Raw genomic sequence first — 26763 nt, 5'->3', positions numbered from 1 at the left:
TGGCCCCAGAGTCCATCGTTTGTCTTCCCTTGGGACCTCCTTGCTCTGCTTCTCTGCCACTCCATTGTATGTCCCCAGTGTTTTGCCTCAGTGTGGTGGGGTCAGCTCAGTCGCCCATCCCACACTGTGTCTCCGGTGCTGTCCCGTGCAGGGCCATTGGTCAGTGCAGGATGTCGCATCTCGCCGTGGGGACAGCTATATGGTCCTTTCTGTACACTGGGCCCTCTGAGCTGGGCTATCGTCCTCTGAGCTTGGTGGCCCAGTTGTGCTCCGCTCCTTTCCTCCTCCTTCCGTTGCTTCAGCTTCCTTCTGGGTGTGGTGTGGTAGGTCAGTTCCTTTCTCACACCAGATGATCTATTTCCATGGAAAATTCTCTACTTATTAAGGAAGGTTGGTGATGACAGACAGAAGAGGGAGAGGTCAGTGATCCAAGGAAGTAGCTCAGTCAAGGAAGGGATGTTCTCAGGCAGGGGTAGGTCACCAGAGCATTGTAATCTTAAAAAGAAGAATCAAATGGAAGGAGAAACATAAGATATGTTACGCAGGACACTGGATAATGTCTGCAAGATGTGCACACTTGGGATTTTTCTGTTGTGAGAGTTCAGAACGCCCTTTCTCTGCCCCTTCCAGAGTGGTTCTAAGTGCATGGCTATTCACTGCCACAACCATCTTGGTGATTGTTTGGGCCTTGGTAGTCCGTAGTCCCTTGCTGGCTACTTTCTCGCCTTCCTTTCAGAAAGAACACATGTTCCCTAATTTTCCAATGTGTCAGCTTGACAGCTGGCATCTATAGGCTTTGAGAAGGCCCAAATAATGAAAGTTAAGCAAAATAGTCATGAGTTATATTAAGGGAAATTCCAATTGAATGGTTTCCAGGAAAACATTACCATCGGACCAGGTACACGGTAAAACACAGGAGTCCAAGGAAGAAAATCATTTTAAACCAGCATAGACATGAGCCAGGACACGTGTTGGAGGAACAAGTTCTGAAGTAGATTATTGGCCTGCCTTGATGGATAAATCACTCTGATGTTTGTGATTTAGAATTAGGAAGAAAACACATTCCCTCATTACCTCATTACAGGAATTCATTCTGGGAGGCGTGCACAATTGCCTTTTTTCCCAAGGGATGGGTGGAGAGCCTTGTAACCTTGAAAACATTCTTGCGTGTGAGAAAGTAGAGACGGATATTATATATCTCCACCTTAGAGACAACAGTAGAAGGTTTGGGGTTTGGTTTGTGTACTTGCAGTTTAGCATGCCCACTGTGCCAAAAACGTGACACGATCTAAAGCCTACATGTCCTGTATGGACCACTTTGAAGAAGGGAAACTGAGGCTCAAAGAAGTTTAAAAATGTCAAGAGTGGCCTGACTAATATGAAAATAAGCTGGAAGTTGATCTGCAGTAATGAGACAGCCGTACAGACAGGACTGGCTCCACAGTGTGTGGAGCCTTGTACAAAATGAAAAGGTAGGGGCTCCTGCTCAGAAATCGTTACGTATTTCAAGGCATTAATGTGTACCATTAAACCAAGTGCCACCTCCCCTGGTCCCCTGTGTGCCTGCACATGTAACAGCCAATGCAGCCAGCTCTAAGTATAGGTAGCCTCTAGGCCACTTGTCCTCAACCTTCCTACTGCCATGACCCTTTCATATAGTTCCTCATGTTATGGTGCCCGCCCCACCACCCATAAATGATTTTTGTGCTACTTCATAACTGTAATTTTGCTACTGTTATGAATTGGGTGACCCCGGTAAAAGGGTCATTCGACCGCCAAAGGGGTCACGACCCACAGGTTGAGAACCGCCGCACTAGGCCTTCTAAGTTCAAACCACTGACAACTTTGGAAAAACTTCATTGGATTTAAAACTATGATCGTGTATTATATATACTATATAAAACTTGCAATATATGAGTAAATGGGGCTCTCTAACTGACCTACCGTGTACTTTGGCACTAAGTTAAGATATTCTCTATTTGGTATATGTCTGCAAAACAGGGCCTTAATTCTCTGGCCTGTTGCACATATGACCAAGCCAAGCAGAATCTTTTTGCTCTGCACTCCTTCATTGGATCCCTCAGAGCCTTAGTCTGCAGGCATCAACACTGCGATCTCCTCAGGGGCCCTGCGGGGTATCCCCACCGCTGCGTGCATGCCCCACCTGGCACAGGGTTGCAAGTTGCTGTTGAGTTGGTTCCAGGGCATGGCCACCTTATGCATGGCAGCCGCAAACACTGCCCCGCCGTGCCACCCGTCACAGTCACTGGTGTGTTTGAGACACTGCTACAGCGTGGTATCAGTCCACCTCTTGAGGGGTTCCCTGCTCTTCACTGACTGACTACCAAGGTCGGTCCTTTTTCAACCATTGGCCTGTGCTAATGAACTTGTCCAAGGTAAGCAAGGAGAGGTCTCTCCATCCTTGTTCCTAGTGAGCGTTCTCACGGCACTGCCCTTGACCAGATTTGTTTGTTCTTCAGGCCGCCCGTAGCTCTGACTCTTAAAGCCAAACACCAAACTCACTGCCGTCAAGTCAGTGCTGGCTCACAGTGACCCTATAGGGCCGGGTAAAACTGCCCCTCTGTGTTTCCAGGGCTGTCATTCGTTATGGGAGGAGAAAGCTTCAAATTTCCCTTGCACAAAAGAGGGCCTGTTTTTGTTCCTTGATCAAAGAATGAGCACACTAACCCAGAAAACTCCAGCGGAATTCCAGAGCAGCGTTTCCCGGTGTATCCGCTTGTCGAAAGAAAGGGAGAGCGCTCAAGTCAGCCTTTGGACCAAGTGCTTTGCAGACTCACAATTCCCTCTGAAAGGCCTTTCAGAAACATCTGGTTGGAGCTACCACAAGAAGTACTGTAAGACCCTCTGGGCATGAGGGCCATCAGCCTTCCTCCTACCCGTAGACACATCTTCGCTGCCTGCCAAGTGAGTCATACATTCAAGTAGGTTCGATGCACATATGTATGATGCATTTAACATCTGACTTCATTATAACTGCAGGTTGTTAAGAGGTAAGCCGATACCTTGGATGAAGGAAGTGATTATTTTATCCTTGCTGCGCTGTTGTCCCACTCCAAGGAAGCTGTAAAATATGATCCCTGAGTTTTATAAGAGACTCAATCTTGTGTTAAGACTTCGCCAAATGTGATTTACTTATAGTTTGAAATATTTCTATATCTCACACATTTTATACAATGAACCTGAATAACATTTTTCATTGGGGTGCAGAGAGAAAATGTCTACACAGAGGCTTCATGCTCAGATCATTAGCTTGGTTCTAAGCATATTAAAAGCTTTCCAGAGCCCTGTGACTACCCTTTGTACGCAGTCTTGAAGTATCGGTGGAACCTGGCAAGCAAGCTGAGAGGTGAACTACTGGGTAATGTACTCAGCTTCTCCATTTGCTTAACCTCTATGAGCCTCAGTGTCTTCATCTGCAAAATGAGACTGATAAACACACCGAAAAGTTGCTCATGTAAAGCATTTGATTCATAGTCTGCCACTAAACACTAGACATAGGTAGTTATTAGCTATGTTTGCACCTAAGTCTATATCCCCTGTGTCCTGCTAGCTCTAGCAAATAAATAGCCTCTCTACTTAACAAAATGAGTGATAGTGTTATTTTTAAAGACTTTAAAATAAAACCATCTAGAGAGCAACTGTTTTGAGAATGATGAGGGCAACAAATGTACAAATGTGCTTGACACATGGATGTATATATGGATTGTGGTAAGCGTTGTAAGAGCCCCCAATAAAATGATTTTTTTAAAAGAAATTAAACCATCATGAGAAAAAATAAATAAAACCATCGTAGGAACTGAAATGCCATCAGTTGTGAGATGGGTCCTGTGCCTCATCCATGTGAATAAAGAGCCAGGCAATGGAGGGATGGGGATGTCTCCCACATGAAAGTTCCTCAAGTCCCATGAAAGAATGATGGAATTGAGCTGTATGTCAGAAAGAGCCACCGAGTATGACATGGTCTGTTTTGTATTTATATGCCACTTATGCCCAATCAGCATCCAAAGTAGATATGTGTGATATACAAATGACTTATAATCTGAAAAATGCCTGCTTTCCCTTGATAACTGGACTGCCAATTTTCAAATCATTCTTCATTCTCCAAGAGTTCGTGCTAACGTACTCTGTACTCTACATTTGGATCATTTGCACGTTGGTTTCAGGGAACACACTTTACTATCTTCCTCCCATGACACTGACCCCTCCTTTGTAGCCTGATCCCCTTCTTCCCCCCTGCCCCCTTTTTGAAGAGTCTCATGGGCCCATTGCCTTTATATCCTTCAACTCTACATGGTAAATTCCAGTAAGTTCTGATGGCGTCGGCACCATCTTTTTGTCAATGTAGCCAGTATCTGCATTGACGCATCAGCCCTTCCTCTTCAGTTCACACCCATGTAACTAACTGCCTTCAGCAAATCTCTGCCTGGAAATCTTCCAGATACCTCAAACTCAGCACCTCCCCCCGAACTCATCATCCCCTCCAACTGACTCCCTGACAGCATTCCCTATCTCAGGAAATGACAGCACACTCCACCCAGTTAATCAAGCCGGAATCTATGATTAATCCTTAACTCAGCTCAATCCCCTCACTGCCTAAGACCGATCAATCAACAAGTTCTCTGAATCCTAGCTCCTAAGCCAGCACCTTTCAAATTTCTTTGAGTGTTAGTAAAATAAGTTTTTTGAGGTGTTTTTTTTTCCAGGTCATGGCCCAGCCAGTGTGCACAGATGTGTGCCCTCTCATGTAAACACACACACACACACACACACACACACACACACACACACACACTAACTTAAAGAGAAGTTTCCCAAATTGTTTATTCTCATTATACTCAAAGCACTCTGGAATTCTCTAGTCTTTTCTAGTCTTGTTTTGCTTATTTATAACCGGGGACTTTCTTTTGTTTATCAATCACGCCATTGGTGGATAGAGGAGGAAAGGCCTGACGTTTACCATTTGTCCCTACTCAGTGTAAATTCTTCATCATGATCAATTTCAAGATCCTGTCAAACTTTCAAACTTCCAAAAATGTAATATCCAGCTTTCATTACCTGATATGAGACATCTCTGGGACACCAGTGCTTGTGATCTATAGAGCCCTGGTGGTGTAATGGTTACACATTGGACTGCTAACCGCAGGGTCAACAGTTCAAAACCACTTGCCGCTTCTCAGGAGAAAGATGGCTTTCTCCCATGAAGAGCTACAGCCACAGAAACGCACAGGGGCAGTTCTACCCTGTCCTTAGAGTCACTATGAGTCAGCATCGACTCCATGGCAGTGAGTTTGTCTTTTGGAATCTTCATAACTCTTACATCCATCTGCTACTTTTCATTCCCAGTGCTTTTCTATGCCTACCTACCAACATTTCAATACAATTGGTTCCTAGATCAATTTGATTTATATTGCATTTGTTTAAGAATCCTCCAAACACTTCCTATTGACCTAGCATAAAGCCTACAATTCTTACCATGGCTCAAAAGGCCAGCCACAAAACTTGGTATCAGCTCACAGTAATGCCTATAGAACTAGACTAAGTTAACTGTTACCACTAAGCTGTGCAGCAGGGGTGAAAATAGCAAAATGGCAAACAAAATGTGTTATATAATTTTTTAACTAGTGGTAACATCAAAACCGTGTTTTAAGTTAAAGGCTGTGGCTGGTGCTTCTACTTGTTGGTTGTGCCCTCGAATTGTTCCCACATATAGTAACCCTATGTGTAATGCAATGGAAACACTGCCCGTCACGTGCCAGCCTTCAGACCATTGCCATATTTGGGTCCAATGTTGCAGCCACTGTGTCAATCCATCTCGTTGAGGATCTTCCTCTTTTTTGCTGACCCTTTACTTTAACAAGGATGATGTCCTTCTTCAGGGACTGCTCCCTCCTGATAACACGTCAAGCGTGCACGGAATAGTCTCACCATGCTCACTTTTAACAGGGTATTCTAACAATCCTTCTTCCAAGACAGGCTTGTTTTTTCCTTCTGGCAGGCCATGGTGTCTTCACTATTCTTAGCTCTCATCATAATTCAAAGACCACTGTCAATCCTTCAGTCTTCCATATCTGTTGTCAAGCTTGTACATGCATATGAGGCGATTGAAAATATCATGGCTTGGATTTGGTGTGCCTTAACCCTTAAACAACTTCTTTGTTTTTTAGCACTTTAAAGAAGTCTTTTGCAGCAGATTTATCCAATGCAATGTGTGATTTGATTTCTTGACTTCTGGGGACATTGATTGTGGATCCAAGTAAAATCCGTATTTTCACAATGTCAGTCTTTGTTCATTATGAAATTATTTATTAGGCTACTTGTGAGGATTTTTTTCTTTATGTTGAATTATAATCTGTATTGAAGGCTGTCATCTTTGATCTTTGTTAATCACCGCTTTAAGCCCCTTTCACTTTGAGGAAGCAATGTTGTGTGTCATATGCATACCACAGGTTATTAATGATGTTTTCTCACATCCAGATGCCAAATGCATTGTCAGATTGTCCAGTTCTCAGATAATCTTTTAAAATACAGATTCAGTAAATGTGATGAAAAGGACAGCCCGGATTCACACCTTTACTGATTTTAAACCATTCACTATCCCCTTGTAATGTTCAAATGATGGCTTCTTATTCTGTTTCCTGGCTCCTCGGGAGTACAATTAAGTGTTCTGAGGTTCTTTCCTATGTTGTACGTAATTTGTGATGATTCACAGAGTCAAATGCCTTTGTGTAGTCAATAAAACACAAGTTAACAGCTTTCTGGAATTTTCTGCTTTCAGTCAGGATCCGACAACAGCAATGATCTAGTTCTTCTAATTCCAGCTTGAAATTCTGACAGTTCCCTGTCAATGTACCACTAGCCATTTTCACATTATCCTCAGTAAAATGGTACTTCTTTGTGATATCAATGATATCATCTGCAAATTTCCACATGCTTGCTGTTCAGTCATCTTTCTTTGAACTGAACACACATGCAGATCTCTGCTAGTCAGTTGGCCAGATACCCGCCTACCGCATTTCTTGGCATATGCAAGTGAGTACTTGTTTAAATATCTCAGTTGGTATTCTGTCAATTCTGGGAGCCTTGTTTTCGGCTGTTGCTGTCAGTGAAACTTGGACTTCTTCCATCAGTACTATTGGTTCTTGATTATATGCTACCTTCTGAAATGGTTGAATGTTGTCCGATTCATTTTGCTATGGGGACTCTGTATTTTTTCCATTTTCTTCTGATACTTCCTGCACCATTCAAAGTTTTATCCATGGGATCCTTCAATATTGCAACTCGAGGCTTGCCTTTTTTCCCCCTTTGGTTCTTTCAGCTTAAGAAATGCTGAATGTGGTCTTATCTATTAGTTGTATGACTCCCGTCTTTGTACATGTCATTATACTCCCGGTCTTCTCTAGCCACCCTTTCTTCAGTTCTCTTTCGTCACATCTTTATTCCATGATCAAGAGAAAGCTTCAGAGTCTCATCTGACATCCATTTGGTTGTTTGCTTTATGTTCTGCCTTTTTTATGAACTTTGGCTTTCTTCATGTATGAGTTCCTTGATGTCATCCCACAATTCTGCTCTTTGGTCACTCGTGTTCAACGAATCAAACCTATTCTTAAGGTGGTCTCCAAATTCAGGTGGGATATTCTCAGGGTTATTCATCAGCTTTTATGGACTTGTTTTCCATTTCTTCTGCTCCAACTGGATCTTCTATATGAGCATTCGATGGTCTGATCCACAATTGGCTACTCCCTTGAAGGTGATGGTATTAACCTTCTCCATAATCTTTTTTAGCAGATGTAGTTGATTTGATTCCTGTGTATTTCATCGAGTGAGGACAACTTGAATAGTCATTGGTTGTGTTGTTGAATAATTCATTGGTCATGCAAAATCCTATCATATGATCTCTGTCCCCTTTTCTGTCACCGAGGCCATATGTTTAAGTGAGAGGCTCTTCTTTTTGTCCCCAACTTTGACATTCTAACCACCAGTAATTATCAATGCACCTTAATTTCATGTTTGATCTATTTTAGACTAAAGAGGTTGATAAAAATCTATTTTTTTATCTTTGACATAAGTGATTGTGGCATAAATTCGAATCATGGTTGTATTAACTAGTCTTCTTTGTAAGTTTATGGATATTACCCAATGACTGACGGCATTAACCTTCAGGGTAGATCTTGAAATGCCAATGACTGTGACTCCATTGCCCTTCAATTTGTCATCCCTAGAATAACCATATCATGGCCCATCCCAAGGCCCATGCCAGCCCATTTCAGCTCACTCGTGCCTGGGTTAGTATCATATGGGTTCCATTTCATTTCTGATCGCTTCTCATGTTCCTAGATGTTACTTCGTACATTCCATGTATGATTGCTAATGAATGCTTATCGTTGTTTCTTCTCATTTTGAGCTGTGCCAGACCAGTCAACAGCTGTATTCAGTCCTCGTCATTAAGGGCAGCTCTAATTTGAGTAGGCAGCTCTTCCACCGTCGTCTTTTGAGGGCCTTCTAACTGAAGGGCTCATCCTGGGGCATGAGACAGGAGGGTTCTGCTGATACTCAGGGTTTTCACTGGCCAGTGTTTCTTTGTTTGTTTGTTTGTAAGTGGTTAGCCAAGTCCTTCTTCCTCTTCTGCCTTGACTTGGAGACCAACTGAACATCTGTGGTTCACTGTGGGTGACCTTGCTGGAATTGGAAATACCAGTAGCCTAGTGCCCAACATCATAGCAATATACAATCCACAACAGTACGAAAAGCTGACAGATGAGGGGTAATGAGCATGTCTAATGGCTATGAAAATAGTATTTTTCTTTTAAAGAAGTTTAAAAAATGAAAGAATCAAAGACTAATGCTAACCCAAGGTTTGAAGGGGGAAAAGCAAATAAAGCAGAGACTGGTCGCTGGGTGCCTCTGGTCTGTACACTTACCTGTGTGTTCTTCTCGCCGCACGTGTAGTCCCTCCTCCCTTGCTGTGTCTGCATTCCTCCTGATGTAGTACCCTATGAGGACAGGCATCAGCTCAGCCTTGTGTGCTTTCCCGTCCTTAATAGGTAACCCGGTCTTTAGGAATGAGGATTAAATAAGAGTTGCTTTGAAAAAGAACACATAAAAATAAAGTTAGAGGTACATTTAATAAAATAGGAAACAGAGGCCATAGGCTATGAATCCATGTCTTCTTGTTACTGCTGAGTGCCCATGAGTCGATTACAACGCATGGCAACTCCCATGTGCGGAGTAGGAGAGCACGTCAAAGGTTTTAAGAGCTGTAACCTTTCAGACGCAGGTCTCTAGACTGTGCTTCCGAGGTGCCTCTGAGCAGGTTTAGACCATCAATCCTTGGACTTTCACTAAAATGAAATTCGACATCATTACCGAGGCATGTGCTTTTGGGACACTTGAGAGAAAATGAGATCGGAATGGAAAGTCAACCAAGAACTGGAAACTCCCCACAAACCAACAAGCAAATCCACGAGTCATCTTTGGGCAAAAAATAAAAAACTGAGGCTGGATTGTATCAAGGAAAGAAGTGGTGAATATACAACCTGTCATGTCCTTGCTGTGATACAGTCGAGACCTCAACGAACAGCCCTTCAGGGACTGAGATGGTTGGCTACCCTAGCAAGTTAAAGACACCTGAAGAAAACAAGCGCTTGCCTTGCTTTTGGAGACAATATGAAGCCCCTCATGGAAGGACGCACATCCATTCGCCCCCCAAAATCAGATGTGTTTGCTCCCCCTCCCACGGTATCCCTCAGCGGGCGATACCCCTTAACCTGGCCCCATTTTCTTCATCTGTGAAATGGGGGTGAATCCTATCAAAAAGAGTGGTTGTGGAAAATTCCGGAGATTACTTACCTCTGAAAGTGCTGCGTTCAGAATAGCTGTTGACTTCCTTGCCTGGCAGGTTGCAGAGCTGAGAGTTATATGTTTTTAAGAGCAGTCCTGACCTAGTCTCATGTCCACCCTGTCATCTCTGGGTTCTACACCAATCAAATGAGTAGGACACCGCATTCCCAGGAATGCTGAGAAGACGAGGTGAGGTAATGTGCTTGAACTTGCTTTGGAAATATAGAGGACTATGTAGCACAGGAGTGGGCAAGATACAGGCCATGAAGCAGAACACCCCGCCCCTGCTTTTTTAGTGGCCCGTGGGCTGTAAACGGATCTCAGATTCAAAAGATGAATAGTGACCTGAAAATTTTGTAAAATTCAAAGGTCAGTGTCCGTACATAATGTTTTATTAGAATGCACCTATGCTCACCCATCTATATGGCCTACCACGGCTTTCTCAATATGATAATAAAGCTGAATAGCTGTGACAAAGACCATATGGCCTACAAACCTGAAAATATTTGCTATCTGGTCTTTTGTTGAAAAGCTTTGCAAAGGGTGTTTATTGATATGAAAACTTTTTAGGTTAATTTTTTGGAAGTCCTTGTCAAAGTACCTGTTTGACAGTAAGGGTTCAATAAACAGATGCTGTGGCTGTTTGTCGGCTTGACTCAACTTTATTCGATCATGAATTCACCAAATCATTATTGAGGACAAAATATGTGCTAGACTCTGCTCCCAGGGGTCTGGAGCCCAGCAACGAGCAAAGCAGACAGAAATGCCTGTCCTCGTGGCACAGACAGTAAACTCTGACTCTTGTGCTGTGTAGTCGATTCCAATTTCTAGCAGCCCACGAGACAGAGGGCTGCAGACTACTTCCTCCAAGCGGAGTGCTGGATTCGTCGCCTTCAGAGTCGCGCGACGTTGGAACTACCAAAGGTCGGGTTAGCAGCTGAGCTCATCACAAGTGTGCCAGGAAAGCTCCTTAGAGAAGAAACAGCTAAGTAAAGAAGGAGCATTGTCTTATGCACAAGGAGGAAAACAGGGACGGGAGGATAAAGTGTTTCGGGTTGGGTGGGAGGGGATTGGAATTTTTCTTTGCTGTGGTCAGGGAAAACCTCATTGACAAAGTGACATTTGAATTAAAACCCTAAAGGAAGCGAGAGAGGAAAACCTGTGGATATCAGAGCGGGGTTTGAGAGAATGGTAATGGTCCAAAGGCACTAAGAAATGCAAAGGCCGGGAGACTTCCTGTGTGCAGGAAATACCAAGGCGCTGTGTGGCCGGGTGAAGTGAACAAGCTGGGTGAGGTGGAGTAGTAGAGGGAGGTAAAGTCAGGAAAGTTTAGGTGTAGCGGCCTTGGAGAACTGCCAGGGAGTGGCTCTTTTCCTCCAAATGGGAGAGTACGCAAGAGGTTTGAGCAGCGTAGTGATGTGCCTTGACCTGGGCTTCATCCAGTCAGTCTTGCTGTAGAGGAGTAAGCTAGACTAGTGAGCACAGACCGTAGGACAGGGAGGCAGGCAGTTAGACAGCTATCCCAGCAGCTCCAGAGGAACATAATCAGGTCTTGAACCCAGTTGAACACAGTGGTGAGTTGATATTCTGGATGTACGTGTTTGGAAAGTAGAGCCCGTAGAATCTTAGGATAGATTGTATGTGGAATTGTGAGGAAAGCGGAGTCAGAGGTGGCTCCACATTTTCTATTATAAACTGCTCGTGGCGTATTGTTGCTGTTATCGTTGGGGCTCTCAGGCTGTCTTCAGCTCATAGGAACCCGATATGACAAGAGGAAATGTTCCTGAGAGTAGTTCTTCCACAGAACTACTGGGTGGGCTAAACCCATGAAGCTCTAGGCCAACAGCTGAACACTTAATCATTGAACTAGGAGGACTGCTCCTTACTGGAATTCTGAGGGTCAGGAAAGTAGTCTAGGCCGGAGATATAAATTTGTGAGTCATCTAAAAATAGATTGAATTAGGGTGTGGACAAAGAATATTACATATCTCCCATGATCTTTCAGAAGCATGCCCAAATCTGTCTGGGAAGAAGACCAGCTAGAAGGCTCCTTAGATGAGAGAATACCAAAACTTTGACTCGTGTAATTGGATATATCATCAAGAGGGAGCAGTCCCAGGAGAAAGACATGCTGTTGTTGTTGTTAGGTGCCACCAAGTTGGTTCTGACTCATAGCAACCCCATTACAACAGAAGGACATACCATCCTGTCTGGTGCCATGTTCACAGTAATTCTTACGTTCAAGCTCATTGTTGCAACTACTGTGTCAATCCATCGTGTTCAGGGCCTTCCCCATTTTTACTGACCCTTTACTTTACCAAGCATGATAATCTTCTCCAGGAAGTGGTCTCTCTTGAAAACATGTTCAAAGTACACAATACGATGTCTCACCATCCTTGCCTCAGAGGAGCATTCTAGTTGTACTTTTTCCAAGACAGATTTGTTTGTTCTTCTGGCAGTCCATGGTACTTTCCAAATGGTATTTTTCCTAGCACCATAATTAAAATGCACCGATTCTTCTTTGATCTTCCTTATTCAGTGTCCACCTTTCATATACATATAAGGCAATTGATAGTATCATGGCTTGGGTCAGACGCACCTTAGTCCTCAAAGCAACCTATGTTTGGTAAAAAGCAGAGGGTCGCAGCAAGAAGGAGCTACAAAAGTAAAATCCTCCACCCCAATACCATAAAGAATTATGTGTATGAAATCTCTCAGGGCGGGGACAGGAAATGACATAGGACATGGGAGCACTGATACAGATTTGGACAGGCCATCCACAGATTCCAGGCAATACCTTAGAACTACATTTTCCAGACTCCTTTGTTACCCAAGGTGGACATTACTCCCTGCCACTGGAGGGATTTTCCCAACAATCTCTTGTACGCAAATCCTTAAGAGTCTGTGTTTTACAGTGGGAGGAGTAAGAAAATACTGAGACCAGCCAAGCTGGCTGAGATGGTTTTTCTTCCTCCTAGGCATCTCTCAATAAAAATCTTTTTTTATTGAGCATGATAGTGGACAGGAGGGAGGTGAAAGGAAATAGAGGAAAGAAATAGGAAGCAAAAGCTATTTATAGAGGTATATCTATTTGCATGCATCTATGTAAATACGTTAATTTATAATGAGAAGGATAGAGGCCAATGTACAGATTTTTATATGTTAAATATTAAGATAGCAGATGAACTTTGGGCCTCTACTCAAGGCCTCCCGAAACATAAGAACACTTTTTTCTAATAACCTGGCACTCTTTGATACTCACCTTCCCAACACACTCACTGAAGACAAAATGGATGCAGAAGCAAATGTGTTAAAGAAAGTGGATGGTGCCCGACTATCAACAGATATAGCATCTGGGGTCCTAAAGGCTTGAAGTTAAACATGCAGCCATTTATCAGGGAAGCAAATAAGCCCACATGGAAGAAGCACTGTGTGATCATGAGATTTCAGGTATCAAAAAGAGAGGTATCCCAATTATATTGATGTGAAAGAGGAGGATTGGAGTGGAGCCCATCTGTAGGCAATTGGACATCCCCCCACAGAACGGTTACAAGGAAGGGACGGTTCAACCAGGGTGTAGTATAGCACCAACAAACACACAGCATTCCTCCAGTTCCTGAATGTTTCCTCCCACCCCCTACCATGACCCAGTTTTACCTTACAAATCCTGCTGGACCAGAGTACACACCTTGGTACAGATAAGAGCTCTCGACACATGGAATTCAGGACAGATAGAACCCTCAGGAACAATAGTGGGAGTAGCAGCATCATGAGGGTAGGGGGATGGCATGGGCAGGGAGGGGGAATGGGGAGAAAGGAGAATCCATCACAAGGTTAGATTTATAGCCCACCCTCCAGGGGGAGAGATAACAGAAATGTGCATGAAGGGAGACAATGGACAGTGTAAGACACAAAGTAACAGCAATAATATATCATTGAACAAGGATTCATGAGGATGGGAAGGTGGAGGGGGGCGCGTTGGAAGGAGCTGATACCAAGGGCTCAAGTATAGAGAAAATGTTTTGGAAATGTTGGCGACAACATATTTACAAGTGTGCTTAATACAATCGAATGACAGATTGCCATAAGATTTGTAAGAGCCCCCCAATAAAGTAGTTAAAAAAGAAAAAAGAAGATCCAGGAGTACATTGTATCTTTTCGAATCGGAAATGCCTGCACACAGAATTTCCTCCATTCTGCAGACAAAGCCAAAGGAGTATCGAGGAGTCGCAGAGGCAGCAGCAGAAGCAGGAGCATTGAGAGCACCAGACAAAGCGGTGGGCTGAGTGCCTTCAGGCAGGAAGCTTACTTGCAGAGTAGGGTGCCTCCGGACACTTAATTGGAGGAGTAACTTTGGGCTGAAGTTCATGGTATAGTAAAATGCCCTTTGGGCACTCATCTACAATGCTAAAAGGACATTGTAACATTGACTGAGAAAGGCAGAAACTAAGAGACTATGTGCTTAAGAGGTCAAGGACCAGAAAGAGGTATGCCTGAGGGCATGGCTAAGAAGAGCTGATCCTGGCTGTATCCTAAGTGGTTCTGATTCTGAATTGTTATCTGTTATCCTCCCTAATAAATCCCATAATCGGGAAAATAAATAGGTAGATAGATAATGCATACATATATACATACTTTCAACACCATGACTGCAACAGTGGTCTCAAACAGCAATGATTGTATTTGATCATATTGTACATAGAGTTGCTATGAGTTGAAACAGATTCAGTAGCCCCTAACAACAACGAAAGGTAGAGGGAATGTGGGTATTATTATTGCTATGTTTATTTGGGTTATAAAATTATTTCATACAGACCAAAATCACAATGCAGACAACATCCAAGACAATACCAAAAGCTGCAAGTGCAAGGTTTGTTCTAGCAAAAGCAAGCAGGATACCAGGAATAAGTATAATTGCTATTCGTAATTTGAATTGCTCTTAGCTTACCTCACTGAGAAACAAGTATACAATCATCCAGATTATGTTGACAGGAAGATCAATTTTGTTGAGATGGAATTAAAGATAATGTCATTTTCTCACCAACTTACTGAAGCCCCCTAACATATCTACTTATGTACTGTGCACATGCATGTGTTTGTGTGTTACATGTAAAATAGTAGAACTTTTTGTACCCTTCCCAAGAACCAATTTTCAATGCCTGGAGGATACAGCGCTACCGAAAAACAAAAAGCAGTTGACATAAAGATGACCCCAACTCACAGAGACCCCATATGCCCCTGCCTCAGAGGCCCTTGAGGATGCAAATGGTCAACACAGTCAGCTACAAAGAAGAGGTTGGAAGTTCCAGTCCACCCTGAAGTGCCTTTGAAAGTGCGATGGTGCAAAATTCTACCCTGACACCCATATGGTCACTATGAACTGGAGTCCACTTGGTGGCTGCCTCTGGATCCTGCCTCAGTTCAGTACACGGGCATCACTCTCTTTCTCATGCTTCATTTTATTGCACCCCAAAGCTAGTGCATGTTCTACAAATTGAAGGTTTGTGCCAATCCCAGGTTGAGCAAGTCCAACAGTGCCATTTTTCCAGCACCATGCACTCACCTTGTATCTCTGCATCGCATTTTGGTAATTCTCAGTCTTTCAGACTTTTTTCATAATGCTATTGCATACTTAATAGAGAATTGTAGATTGTAAACCTAATTGTACATGCACTGGGAAACTGAAAAATACCTGCAACTTGTTTCATTGCCATATTTGCTTTGCTGAGCTGCTGTGACCAAACCCCCAGTATCCCTGAGGGGTGCCTGTATATGTAGGTGGTGTTATTAAGTACCTTCATGTCAGTTCTCCCACAGAGCTGCGTGTGGGCTCAGACCACCAACCCTTGTTAGCAGGCAAGTGTTTACCCATTGCACCAGCAGGGCCCCTGCTATATGTAGACAGGCTGCTTAAAAGGGGGGAGCCACAGATGAGAAGAGCAAAAGACCTTCAAGCACATAACTATAAATGTCGATTGTCATTCTCAGGGCAGTAAAGTTACTAGTCCTTTATCTTCAAAATTGACAGCTTTTGATAAAGAACCTATGACCGCTGTTAGTAGTTGTACCAGAACCAAGCCAATGGAGCAAAGAGCCTAACTAAACTTTTGAGAGCAGTGGAGATTAATGATGTTACTGTTCCCACTGAACTGAAAATATCTCCAGAACACAAACAGAATAATTACACATAAGTATGTGAAATAGAAAAGAAAGTCCTGTGAGATCAAGAACTCAGAGGACTGGGAAGCTGGGCTGTCGCTGATGGCAGGAAGGGCTCTGCCTGTTAATGAAGGCAGCAGGGCACGATGCCCGACACATGTTACCTAGGTTCATGGCCGTGTGGCTGCGTGAGGGCATGCTGGTTCAGGATGTAAAGAAGTGATTCGGAGATTCTATAACAGCATTGCTTAAAGTATTAAAAACACCACAGTTTCAAAGACCTGACCAGAACCCCCCAGGTGTCGTGAAAGAGAAGGGAAGACTGACGAGCTGCCTAGATCAGAGTTGACTATAAAGAGATGTGATGAGTAAACACAACGTGCGAACCTGCATTGGATCCTGCTGCACATAGACAGCACTGATGGAAAAACTAGGGAATTCCAAATAAAGTCAGTCATTGAGTCTGTACTATTACTGGAAAATAATTGACTAGACAGCAATGGGGTTTGAGGATTGTTTACAAAACCAAAAGCAAAAACACCACTCACTGTCATGTCAGTTCCAACCCCTGGGGACACAGTACGCTTCAGAGTAGAACTGTAGGGTTCTTAGTGGCTAAGGCACACAGTGTGCTTCTAACTACCATGTCAACAGTTCAAACTTATCAACTGCTCCGTGGGAGAAAGATGAGGCTCTCAACTCCTGTAAAGATTTACAACCTTGGAAACTCAACGGGCCGTTCTGTTCTGTCCCAAGAGGGTTGGGATAAGTCAGCATCAACTCAATGGCAGGGAGCTGATGATCTTTCAGATGTAGATCTCCAGGCCTTTCTTCCAAGGTCATCTGGGTGGTTAGCACTTAACCATTTCAACCACCGAGGTTCTCTGATTGTATTATTACAGCCTTCCTAGTTCATGTTAGTAATCGTTTCAGGATTCTATGAGGCGTCAGCATCAGGGAAATCTGAGCAGAGGGCAGACACACACTCTTTGTAACATTTCCATGAGTCTACAGTCTTCCCAGGGAAAAAGTGGAAGAGAACAGCGGCATCTATTTCTGGTGACTCCGGCGTAGGGGCAGCATCACGGTGGGCTGGGGCAAGGGAGCAGCCTATGTCTGCGGCGGACACTGCTGTGCGATCTGACCTGTGTAACTCCTGTCTTTGCTTCCGTCCCAGGGTGTGTTGGATACATCATGTGACTGGGATGTGGGTCTACCCTTTCCTGGAACATATCGGCTCGGGAGCCAGAATCATCTTCTTTGGGTCCACAACCATCTTAATGAACCTTTTGTACCTGCTGGGAGAAGTTCTGAACAACTACATCTGGGACACACAGAGAAGTAAGTGCTGGGCGGGGCCCACAAAGCCAGAGCCTGCGCAGAGCCGCAGGAGCCTCCGCTGTGACCGCTTCTTTCATCTTGAACTTGGGCTCACTGAGGGGGAGTTTGGTTTTTATAACAACAATGTGACATTAAGAGCTGCTGGCAGGTATCTGAACGGGACCCAGTGAAACATTCAAATCGAAGAGGAAAGAAGCGGGCCTATAAACTTTTATAGGGAAAGATACAGAGTTAACCAGACAGGTATTTAACAAGGACTCTCACTGATTAACCATATTTAGCTAAACAAACACGCCCCAAACTCATTGCGGCGGAGTTGAATTACTACTCGTAGTGACCTGTAGCACAGGGTAGAATTGCCCCCTGGGGTCCCCAAGGCTGTACTCATAGGGTGGATTGCTGCCGTGGCTGTGACATTGAGCTCAGACATAACAGCCAGAGTGCAGATGGTGCGGGCCCAGCAGTACCTGGTTCTGCTGTACATCGATAAGGCTGCTCATGAGTTGGGGCGGACTCCATGCTTCTCACAGCCACAGCCGGCGCGGCGCAGCAGCAGCCTGCTGCAGTTTGCTCCCGCCGAGCAGTGCCTTTCAACACCCGCCCTTCTAGTGAGCAAGGGAGCGCTTCACCAATGTGCCACCATGCTCCTTACTTAGCTCACCCAAACCCACCACCACCAAGCTGACTTTGACTCGTGATGACCCGCCACAGCGTTTCCAAGACTATAACTCTTTCAAGGGACAGGCACCCTTTCTCTTCTGCCTCAAAGTGGCTGGGGGGTTGACCCACCACCATGGTGGCTGGCGACCCAATGTGCCTCCAGATCTCCTTCACTTAGCTCACCAACAGCCGACTGACTCACTGCCATCAAGGTGATGCCGACTCAGAGTGGCCCTGTAGGACGACGTAGAGCGATCCCTGTGAGTTCTCTAAACTGTATCATGGTTGACGGGAGTAGAAAGCCCCATCTTTCTTCCACAGAGCAGCCTGTGGTTTCAAACTGGTGACTTTGCAGCAGCAGAATGAGTACGTACTTCGCCACCAGGGCTCCGACTCAGCTCAAAGGGCCGCAAATCGAACCGAGAAGTTCCTACCTGAAACCAGAAAATCCCAGTAAAGTTAACCAGCTCTCGACTGTTTCTGTCAAGCACTGGGTGGGTGCAGTCAGCTCAGAGAAGCCCACTGACCCCACCATTCTGCTTCAACTGTAGGCGGCGCTAAGGGCCTCTGACCCCCATGACTCACCCTTGACCGCCGTAGGGAAGGTCTCAGGGTGGCCAGAATAAGACTTCATTGTTGCCCAAACTCCCTTAATTAACCCATGGTTTGATTTCTCTTTAGTTTCTGTTTCTCTGAGCTGTGCAAAATCTGCCCGCTGTGTGTGTGTGTGTGTGTGTGTGTGTGTGTGTGTGTGTGTGTGTGTGTTCACATAACAGGTGGAAGGTAGAAAAAGCTGCAGCTCAGGCGGGTAGTGAGTTGAGCCCTTCACAATGCGGCATCCCTGGGCAAGATGACTGGAGTGAAATTTAGCGAGCTCTGGACATGGTCAAAATGCTCCAGACCTGATGAGTAAGTGCAGCAGGTTTGTTGCCCAAACATCGAGGCCACCCCCCTTCCCTAACCCCCCAACTCCCGCCACTGCAGGTCAGAGCCTACGCCAGGAGCTGGGTGTAATGGCATAGACCCCAGTCACCATGTGATCACTGCACTGGCCTGCGTGTGATGTCTCCTCCAAGGCGGCACCATCCAGCTCGTAGCCCACATCCAGAGGCCCAGAGGAACTGGAGAAAGCCTTTTCTCAGCAGCCAGTTGGAGCTGAATAAATAGCCTGTTAGAAAAAAATGTCCAACGTTTAGATTCCGTTCAGGCCACACCTTGGGGGAACCAGGAATGAATCTTCTAAGGAGTTTCCTCTTTCTAAGCTCACTTAGAAAAGTGCCGAGTTGACCTTCAGAAACACGTAGCGGAAGAGAATGCGAACCTTTCGCGCTTCTCAAGAGAAAGGCCACGCGGAGATGTCAGCTATTCTGTCCAACAGACGGGACTCAGGAGCATTTCGTCTTGATGACTGCCTCTTTCTCCTGCATTTGCTCGACTGTCTGAAGGCTCGCTGGCCACTTTCCCACTAGGTCTCCCTGATGGTAGCCTGAAAAGCAAGAGCGGGAAATCCCAGCCTAGATGTAGACAGCCCTCCCTTGTAGCAGCTTTGAACAAGGAACTGACGACACGCAGGGAGCCCAGGGTCGTTGAGCGGTCTGCTCAGCCGAGCGCTCTGTGCCGTTCTCTGCGGAGTGCGAGGTCAGGTTGCATTGCACTTGGTCATTCATTCGAGCACCGGTATTAGTTTTGTTTACAGGGGACCATCTTGGTCCTGTCCAAGAGGCAGATGTTTTACATCAACTAGCCACTGTCCTCCCTTACAACATGGTTACAAACCAGCAATGGCCACCCACACATTTTTACCTGCTGAGAACATGGTTAGGCCTCTCTCTGGGAAACTCTGGTACAAGGCTAGCATTTAAAAACTGGAAGATTTCGCAGAAAGGCTAGCTTCCCAGCTTCTTATCAAATATTAAAGGATCTGGCAACTCCAAGCCAGCAATTCCCTTCTGTCAACAGTGGATCGGAATTGAGTATCGCTGTCCCCTTACATGGCTCTCTGGTTTCCCCTCCTCCTCGCCTGGTCATGTTACATGATCACATCAACAGCCTGGTTGTGTTGGTGGGTCATTTGAAATTGCTGATTCAAAGCAGAGTGTGCCCTGTGTCATGGTTGTGTGTGTGTGTGTGTGTGTGTGTGTGTGTGTGTGTGTGTGTGTGTATGGATTGACAATTTAGTACAGTATTATGATGCTCAATAGCTCAACATTTATTGCACTCCAAACAAAATCTCCCAGAAAGCAAGGCCACAGCCGAGCCTCTTCCTTGTATTCTGCGACTGACTCAACTCCTTCTGCTTGGTTAAGTTACCTTAGTTTCAACTGCAGCATAAAATCATACCTGAAATCATTAAAGCATCATAGAGCTGAAGAAGAGGCTCAAACATCTAAGCTTGCTACAAAGAGGCAGCTGAGGCCCAGGAATCTTAAAAGGCTCATCAAAACAAGTGGTCGCAGAGCCAGCATCCCCTGACTAACCTTCAGTGCGGTGCGTTTGTTCCAGTGTGTGCACACCCGGCCATGTGGGATCTCAGAAACCTCTCTCGGAACCATAGACCTCGCTTGGGAAACCAACATGATATGCTTTAGGAGCATTGTTAAGCACGTGCCCGTTTTAAAAGAAAGTCATTCAAGGTGGCTCTCCTGTTGATATTATGAAATATTTCTGTACTCAGCAGTCAGAACAATCTCCCTGTCATCCGGTCAACCCCCGTGTGTCCGAGATGACCAGTCAGATTAAAATTAAACGCTGTAAGACTGGAAACGAGCGTCCAAAAACTGACGTTTGGCATGAGGGTGGAGGAAGCGGGCAAGAGTGCAGAGAAGAGAGGCGATCGGGGTCAGGCGGACAGGAGCAGAAACCCCTGCCTGTCAGTCCACTCTCAGCCTCCACAGACACCCCAGGCCTCCCCGGGCCCCGCACCGTGCCCTGGTTGAAGTGCCACAGAAATCCCTGGGCCTGACCCCTGCGTGCCCACAGGGCTCTCCGACCTCAGCTTTGTGGCAGGTTTCCTTCGACTTCTGTGTGGAAATTTCATTTCTGGTTCCTCCAAACACCATTTCAAAGCTGTCTGATTATTTCCCTTTACCTCAAAGCTGCCAAAGTAAAGTAGGTGGGGAACCATTCTCCTTCTGTGGGTCAATGAACACCTCACCCCCCCACCACACCCACCCACACCCACACACCCTTTTGAAGATAGCTGCAAGAGCACACTGTGGAGGAAACAGGCTTCAAAGCAAAGCCAGCTGCCGTGAGCTCCTGGTGGCATCTGCACAGGCCAGGCACAGCGGACGGAAGTTGGGGCTCCAGTCAGGTGTGCTATCTGAATGGAACCCACGTTGTGTTTTTCCGCCTTTGCTTTGGGCGCCCCACATTGAAGGCCTCTCCCACCTCCTCCCCTGCAGCCCAGTCTTTATTTCAGACGCCCTTCCTTCTTCTCAAGGTGAAGTTTTCCCGGATATGGTTTCTGAGAAGTACAGTACTTAGGGAAACGTGCTACTGATTTCTGCCCGTGGGAAACGGGCTACCGTGGGGGAAAGTGTGGTAGATTCCATCAGCCATAAAAATATAAGAGACTGTCGAAGCACGCCTGCTCAGACACGTGTCACTCACATCCCACTGCCACCACGCTGAGCCCATAAACTAGACTAATATTGGGTAGCGGGTGTCCTCCCTAAGATAAACTCTATCATAATGAGCCTCTGGGGTTGGGCTTTATCCTTTTTTTATTCAAGTCTCAAATTTGGTCCATGGTTTTCCCTTGAGTCCAGCTTTCTGAAGTTCTCTCTGTATTGGTTGCTTATTAACTTAGTTAACAAAGATTAATCAAGCGACGGCTGGGAACTAGATACCTTTTTAGATGCTGTCATAGAACTGTGAGCTAACACCAGTAAGAGCCCCGCCTTCAAAGAAGATGCAGGTTATACAAGAAAACTGCCAACCCTTTGGGTTTTCTTGTTCTATGACTGTTATTAAAGCAAACAAGCAAAACGTCTGTGGGATGTTTAATATTAAAGAAGAGTGTGTATCTGGAGGTGAACTGGAAGAAAAGCAGTGGGGAGCGTTAACCAGCTATAATTCACGAGAATCACGTGGGCATATTCATCTGTAGGAAAAGGACACGGCACTGACTCCTCTCTGGACAGCAGACCGTGATCTGACCGGTCCAGTACGTACGAGTGCATTTGGAAGAAAAACAGTTCTCCCAGGACTGGGTTAAGTTTAAGTATAAATATGAAACATACACACTTGTTGTGACTAATAGACTCTCTGCAAGCTGGAGAAAAACAGGCTTCTGGGATTTTGAGAGTACAGTCTTGACTTGAGACGAGATGGTGAAATAGAATAAATGAGGGCTGTCTGCAGCACATGACCTGCCCGTGCCTGATCCCCGAAGCTGCTTAAAGGACAGCCAGGACGGCCTTTCTCTGCAAACCCAAGGAGTCAAGATCGAACTTGAGTCCCTCCCTCCCAAAAGCGATAGGGGCTGGGTGTCCTGAAGATGCTGTGATCCGATTCTGGGAAAGGGTGGGGTGAGAAGCCGCTGAGGAAGTTTCTGAATAAGGTTAGGAATGCCCTCCTCCTTCGCGAGGAGGAAATTGAAGGGCAGAGGAGGAGAAGGATGAGGAGATGAGATTTTTTTTTAAAGGAGGTTTGACAAACCCGCTCCTAGCTTACTCTGATGTCCAAATAAAGCACTTTGCCTGTATTTCTAGGTATGGAAGAAGAGAAGGAGAAACCTAAATTGGAATGAGACTAGAAGTCTAAGCGGAAGAACTGGATGGAGCCACTCATGAAACGCTCGCCCCTGGACATTGGCAGGGCCGGAGAGCAGTTGTCAAGAAAGCAGTAGTGTTGTCGTCATCCATCTCCCTGTCTCTGCCCCCAAAGAAGGACTATGAATATATATGATAAAATACATTTCTATCTGTCGGTTGTTTCCAAAATAACTTGCCCTCGTATTTTCAAGAAGTCTCTCCATATTCATTGCTGATAATAACTTTTTTTCTCCTAGTTTTTAAAACTAAAATTGATCTTTGGATTTAAATTCTTTTGCAATTGTAACACTATTTAATCAAGGGAGAATAAAAGTTTATGCTATGCTTGTTCAGAAAACCATTCAAATCAAAGGGGTAGGTATAGGGCTTAAGGACAGCTTTTATAATGAACCTAGGCCACAGTGTAAATTTGAGAGGAAACATGATTGATTTTTCTACTGCAGTAATATCACCGTTGCCTCCATAGAGCTCTGTTACAGTGGTATCAGTTTAATCAAAACTTTGATAGTATAAGTATCTGGATCTCATGATTGAATATTGTGAAACTTTTCCTAGATGCAAGCTACAACTTTATGACAGACAAACCAAGCACTAATGAGATAACTTCCTGGTGCATTTCAAAATCCTAACAGCATTGATGTCTCCATTCCTATTTTGTTTCTGCTACCCATTGGTGATGGGTTTTCTAACGCAGATTCATTTCTATAATGTTCTCATCTTAAAACTGAATATCTTATGACAACCTTTAAAGCAGCTTTTTTTGAGGGGGGTGGGAAGCTAATTTGCAAAGTTTGGCAAGAATTGTGCTAAAGTAGAAAATAGGATGTTATTTAAATCAGAAATATTAATGTGAACATGGCTGTTTACTCTCCTTGCTGATAGAGATGAAAATAATCTTAAATAGTCCATGGATGGCCAGAAGAATGACAAGCTTTTGGTGGATGAAGTACAGTCCAGGTGCTCCTTAAAAGTGATCATGGAAAGGCTTACACTGCTGGGCTTTGGACGTATTATCCGAAGGGACCGGTCCCTAAAGAAGGGAGGGCTGGCTAAGGAACAACCAAAAAAGGGGGGGACCGGCCCAGGGGCTGACCCGCAGAATCTGAGGGTGGAGCCAGACCGGGCGTTGCTTGTCTGTTGTACATAATGTCACTCTGAGTGGAGACTGGCTTGAGAACACTTAACAATAAATACCAGAATCGCGACCAACTCATTAAAACTGTTGTTATATTTCAGTCAGTACTATAATTTGAAATACACCAGAAACCCTTTCCCTTTCTGTCTCTCTCACACAGAAACACACACAAACTCACATCTTCACGTACGCCCATCCAAATGCACTCTCTCTGGTCCGTCTTGTCTACGGTGATCTCCTAAGTTCTCCTGATGGTTCCCAGGAGTCAGGGGCCCAGTGAACACTGGAAAAGAGGAGAAGAAAAGTTACTGATTGCGCCTGATAATTCACTTCATGGATTTTTTTACGTACTATAATAGGCAGAATATTGAAAGTACCATGAACTGCCAGAAGAATAAATATATCTGTGGTGGCAAAAATGCAGCCAGATGCTCTTTAGAAGCGAGATGGTAAGATTCTGTCTCACATGTTTTGGATACTTTATCAGGAGAGGTCAGTCCCAGGAGAAGGACATCGCTTGGTAAAATCGATGGTCAACGAAACAGAAAGATGCTTGATGGGTTGGATTGGCACAGTGGACTCAAGCATGGCATTTGTGAGGATGGCACAAGAGTAAGCAGCATCTATAGGGTAGTATATGTTCTTTTGTACATAGGGTTGCAATCAGTTGGAGCCAAGTCCATACCACTTAACAATAATAACCACATCAACAAGTGTATCTGTATAGTACAGATAGCTAATTTTTAATCAGTGTAGAGACCATTTCCAGGAACAAACATGATTATGAAGAAAATTAAGATATATAATATGAGATAACATACCTAGTATAGTAAATACAAATGAGTTTTGGTTTATATATAGGGGAAAAAGTATCAGAGTGGGTTACAAAAGAAACCCCAACTTTATGTTAGATATTACAAAAACATGGACACACACAAGTGAGTATTTCCCAAAGACTGAAAAGAAGCTAGGCAAAAGAACTCCTGAAAATTTTAATCCAAAAGGAAGAATGGTCATGACTTCAAATGAGACCGTGTGCAACTTGGACCTAAGTTCATTTCATGGTGAACCCCTTTCCCCTACCTGCCCAATTTCTGAACACAGGGTTTAAATAAATATATCGTGCATCTAGTAGAATGCCAGCATTGGTTCCCCGACTCCTGAAGTTACAACACATATAGAAAAGTTCGGGCAGAAGACAGACGAAGCAGCCAAAAATAATCTCTCATGATTGGAATAACTTCTGCAAATTAGTACCACGATCAGAGATTTAAAGGACAGCGCTGGTGGTTCTCATCACAGCTACATTTCACGTGTCTGAACTGCATACAAAAGACCCCGTGCATTTGGAGAATAACAACGAACATTGGTGAGCTTAAGTAAGAAGCCGCTGATCTTGGGTAGAAGGCCGGGGCTTCCTGTGTCTTGCAAGGAAAGCAGTATGTGTACCTTGTCTTAGGCTATTTCCATTTTTGCTTTGCTTCATAGCTTAGTCCTCGGACACCTTGATTGCTTCATCACCCCATAGGATATCGAGCTTCCTCTCACCCGGATTCTACATGGGCAAGTCAAGTTATACAATCATAGATACCTTGATTATACCACAGTGGAATGCTCTCCTTTCTGGACATAGCCTCTGTGCTTCTGAAAACTGCTCCCTTCCCTCCTCCTTTCCCCACGTGTAGCAGCTGTGCGCAGGCGCCAGCAGGCAGGGCTTCCTTGTGTTGCGCACAGGAGTCCTGAGTCAGACATGACTCCAGGGCAGCTCATGGCAGCAGCAGCAGCAGCAGCAGCATCTACCGCAGCTCATCCCCAAGCCATTCTCTGCTCTGCTCTGCAGTCCGCAGCATGCCAAAACAGCCGTGTGGCCCTCCTCCCGGGACTCAAATGGTGCTTTTGTTTTGTTTTGATTTTTAACGTTCCTTTGAGTTTTTCGAACAAAAAGTATGAAGGGCAAGATCAGAACTGGGTCCGAGGGGTAAGGTTTCCCAGTGAGATTCTCAGAGGCCAGCCCTTTGCTATCCTCAAAGAATGTCATCATGGAAAAAAAACATTCCTTGGGACAACTTCTCTGGCCTTTTGCTTACCGGTGCAGTTTTCAATTTTCTTTTCTTTTTTTAAAAAATGAATCATTTTATTGGGGTGCTCATACAGCTCTTATAACAATCCAATTGCTTCAGAACAAGTTCCCAAGATCCTCCAGTGTCCTTCAAGAAAATCTGTCTAGGTGACCCGTCTGGGACCCCAGAAATTGTTGCCATAGCCTACTGAGCTGTGCTGTCCAGCGTGACTTTCACTGGCTGGCATGGGTGAGCCTCTGGGAAGATTTGGTTTTGATTGGAACCTTTTTATAAAGGACCGTAATGAAACTAAGACCACGTGTGTTACTGAGAGAACTTTTCTGCAGCCATCTGCTCATCACAGGGGCATCTGTAAACATGCTTCTTTTGAAATCAACCCATTCGTGTATGAACAGGAACCCTGGTAGCAATACTTCCTGCCTCGCTGTCATATCAGACTGCTGGAGCTATGCCCAGGCTAGAGCAGTATCATAAATACAGTGCTAACACTCCTGCATGCCATCCCGGCCCACCAAGCCTTGAGGACAACATGACTGCTCGGAGCAGCCAATGCACAGAGAGGACCATAGAGATAAACTCACCATGAGACACGACGGCCCCTGAGGAACCTGCAGCCCTGTGGGCGGGGTGGGGGCAGCACCAGAGTCCCTCCCCCCCCACCCCCAAGATGCAAGGCATAACACCAGGAAGGGAGCGCAACAGAGCAGCCCGGGAAGCAAAGCAATGAACTCCCTGAGGAATCCTGAAAATA

At 44.9% G+C, this 26763-nt stretch overlaps 1 protein-coding gene across 1 annotated transcript in view; it reads left to right on the top strand.

Moving 5' to 3' along the window:
* AIG1 (androgen induced 1) overlaps positions 1 to 24031 on the top strand; it is a 336757-nt gene extending 312726 nt beyond the window's left edge. Inside the window, exons 5-6 of the mRNA XM_004701969.2 lie at positions 17195 to 17358; positions 22734 to 24031. Of these exons, the coding sequence (XP_004702026.1) occupies positions 17195 to 17358; positions 22734 to 22771 (202 nt within the window). The 3' untranslated portion in view covers positions 22772 to 24031. The remainder of the gene's footprint in view (positions 1 to 17194; positions 17359 to 22733) is intronic.
* Positions 24032 to 26763: the final 2732 nt, after the last annotated feature.

Source organism: Echinops telfairi, unplaced genomic scaffold, assembly GCF_000313985.2.
Source record: "Echinops telfairi isolate 266 unplaced genomic scaffold, ASM31398v2 ScPeMD7_3533;HRSCAF=4204_0, whole genome shotgun sequence".
In the NCBI taxonomy this organism is placed as follows: domain Eukaryota; kingdom Metazoa; phylum Chordata; class Mammalia; order Afrosoricida; family Tenrecidae; genus Echinops; species Echinops telfairi.
This window is presented reverse-complemented; position numbering and strand designations above follow the sequence as displayed.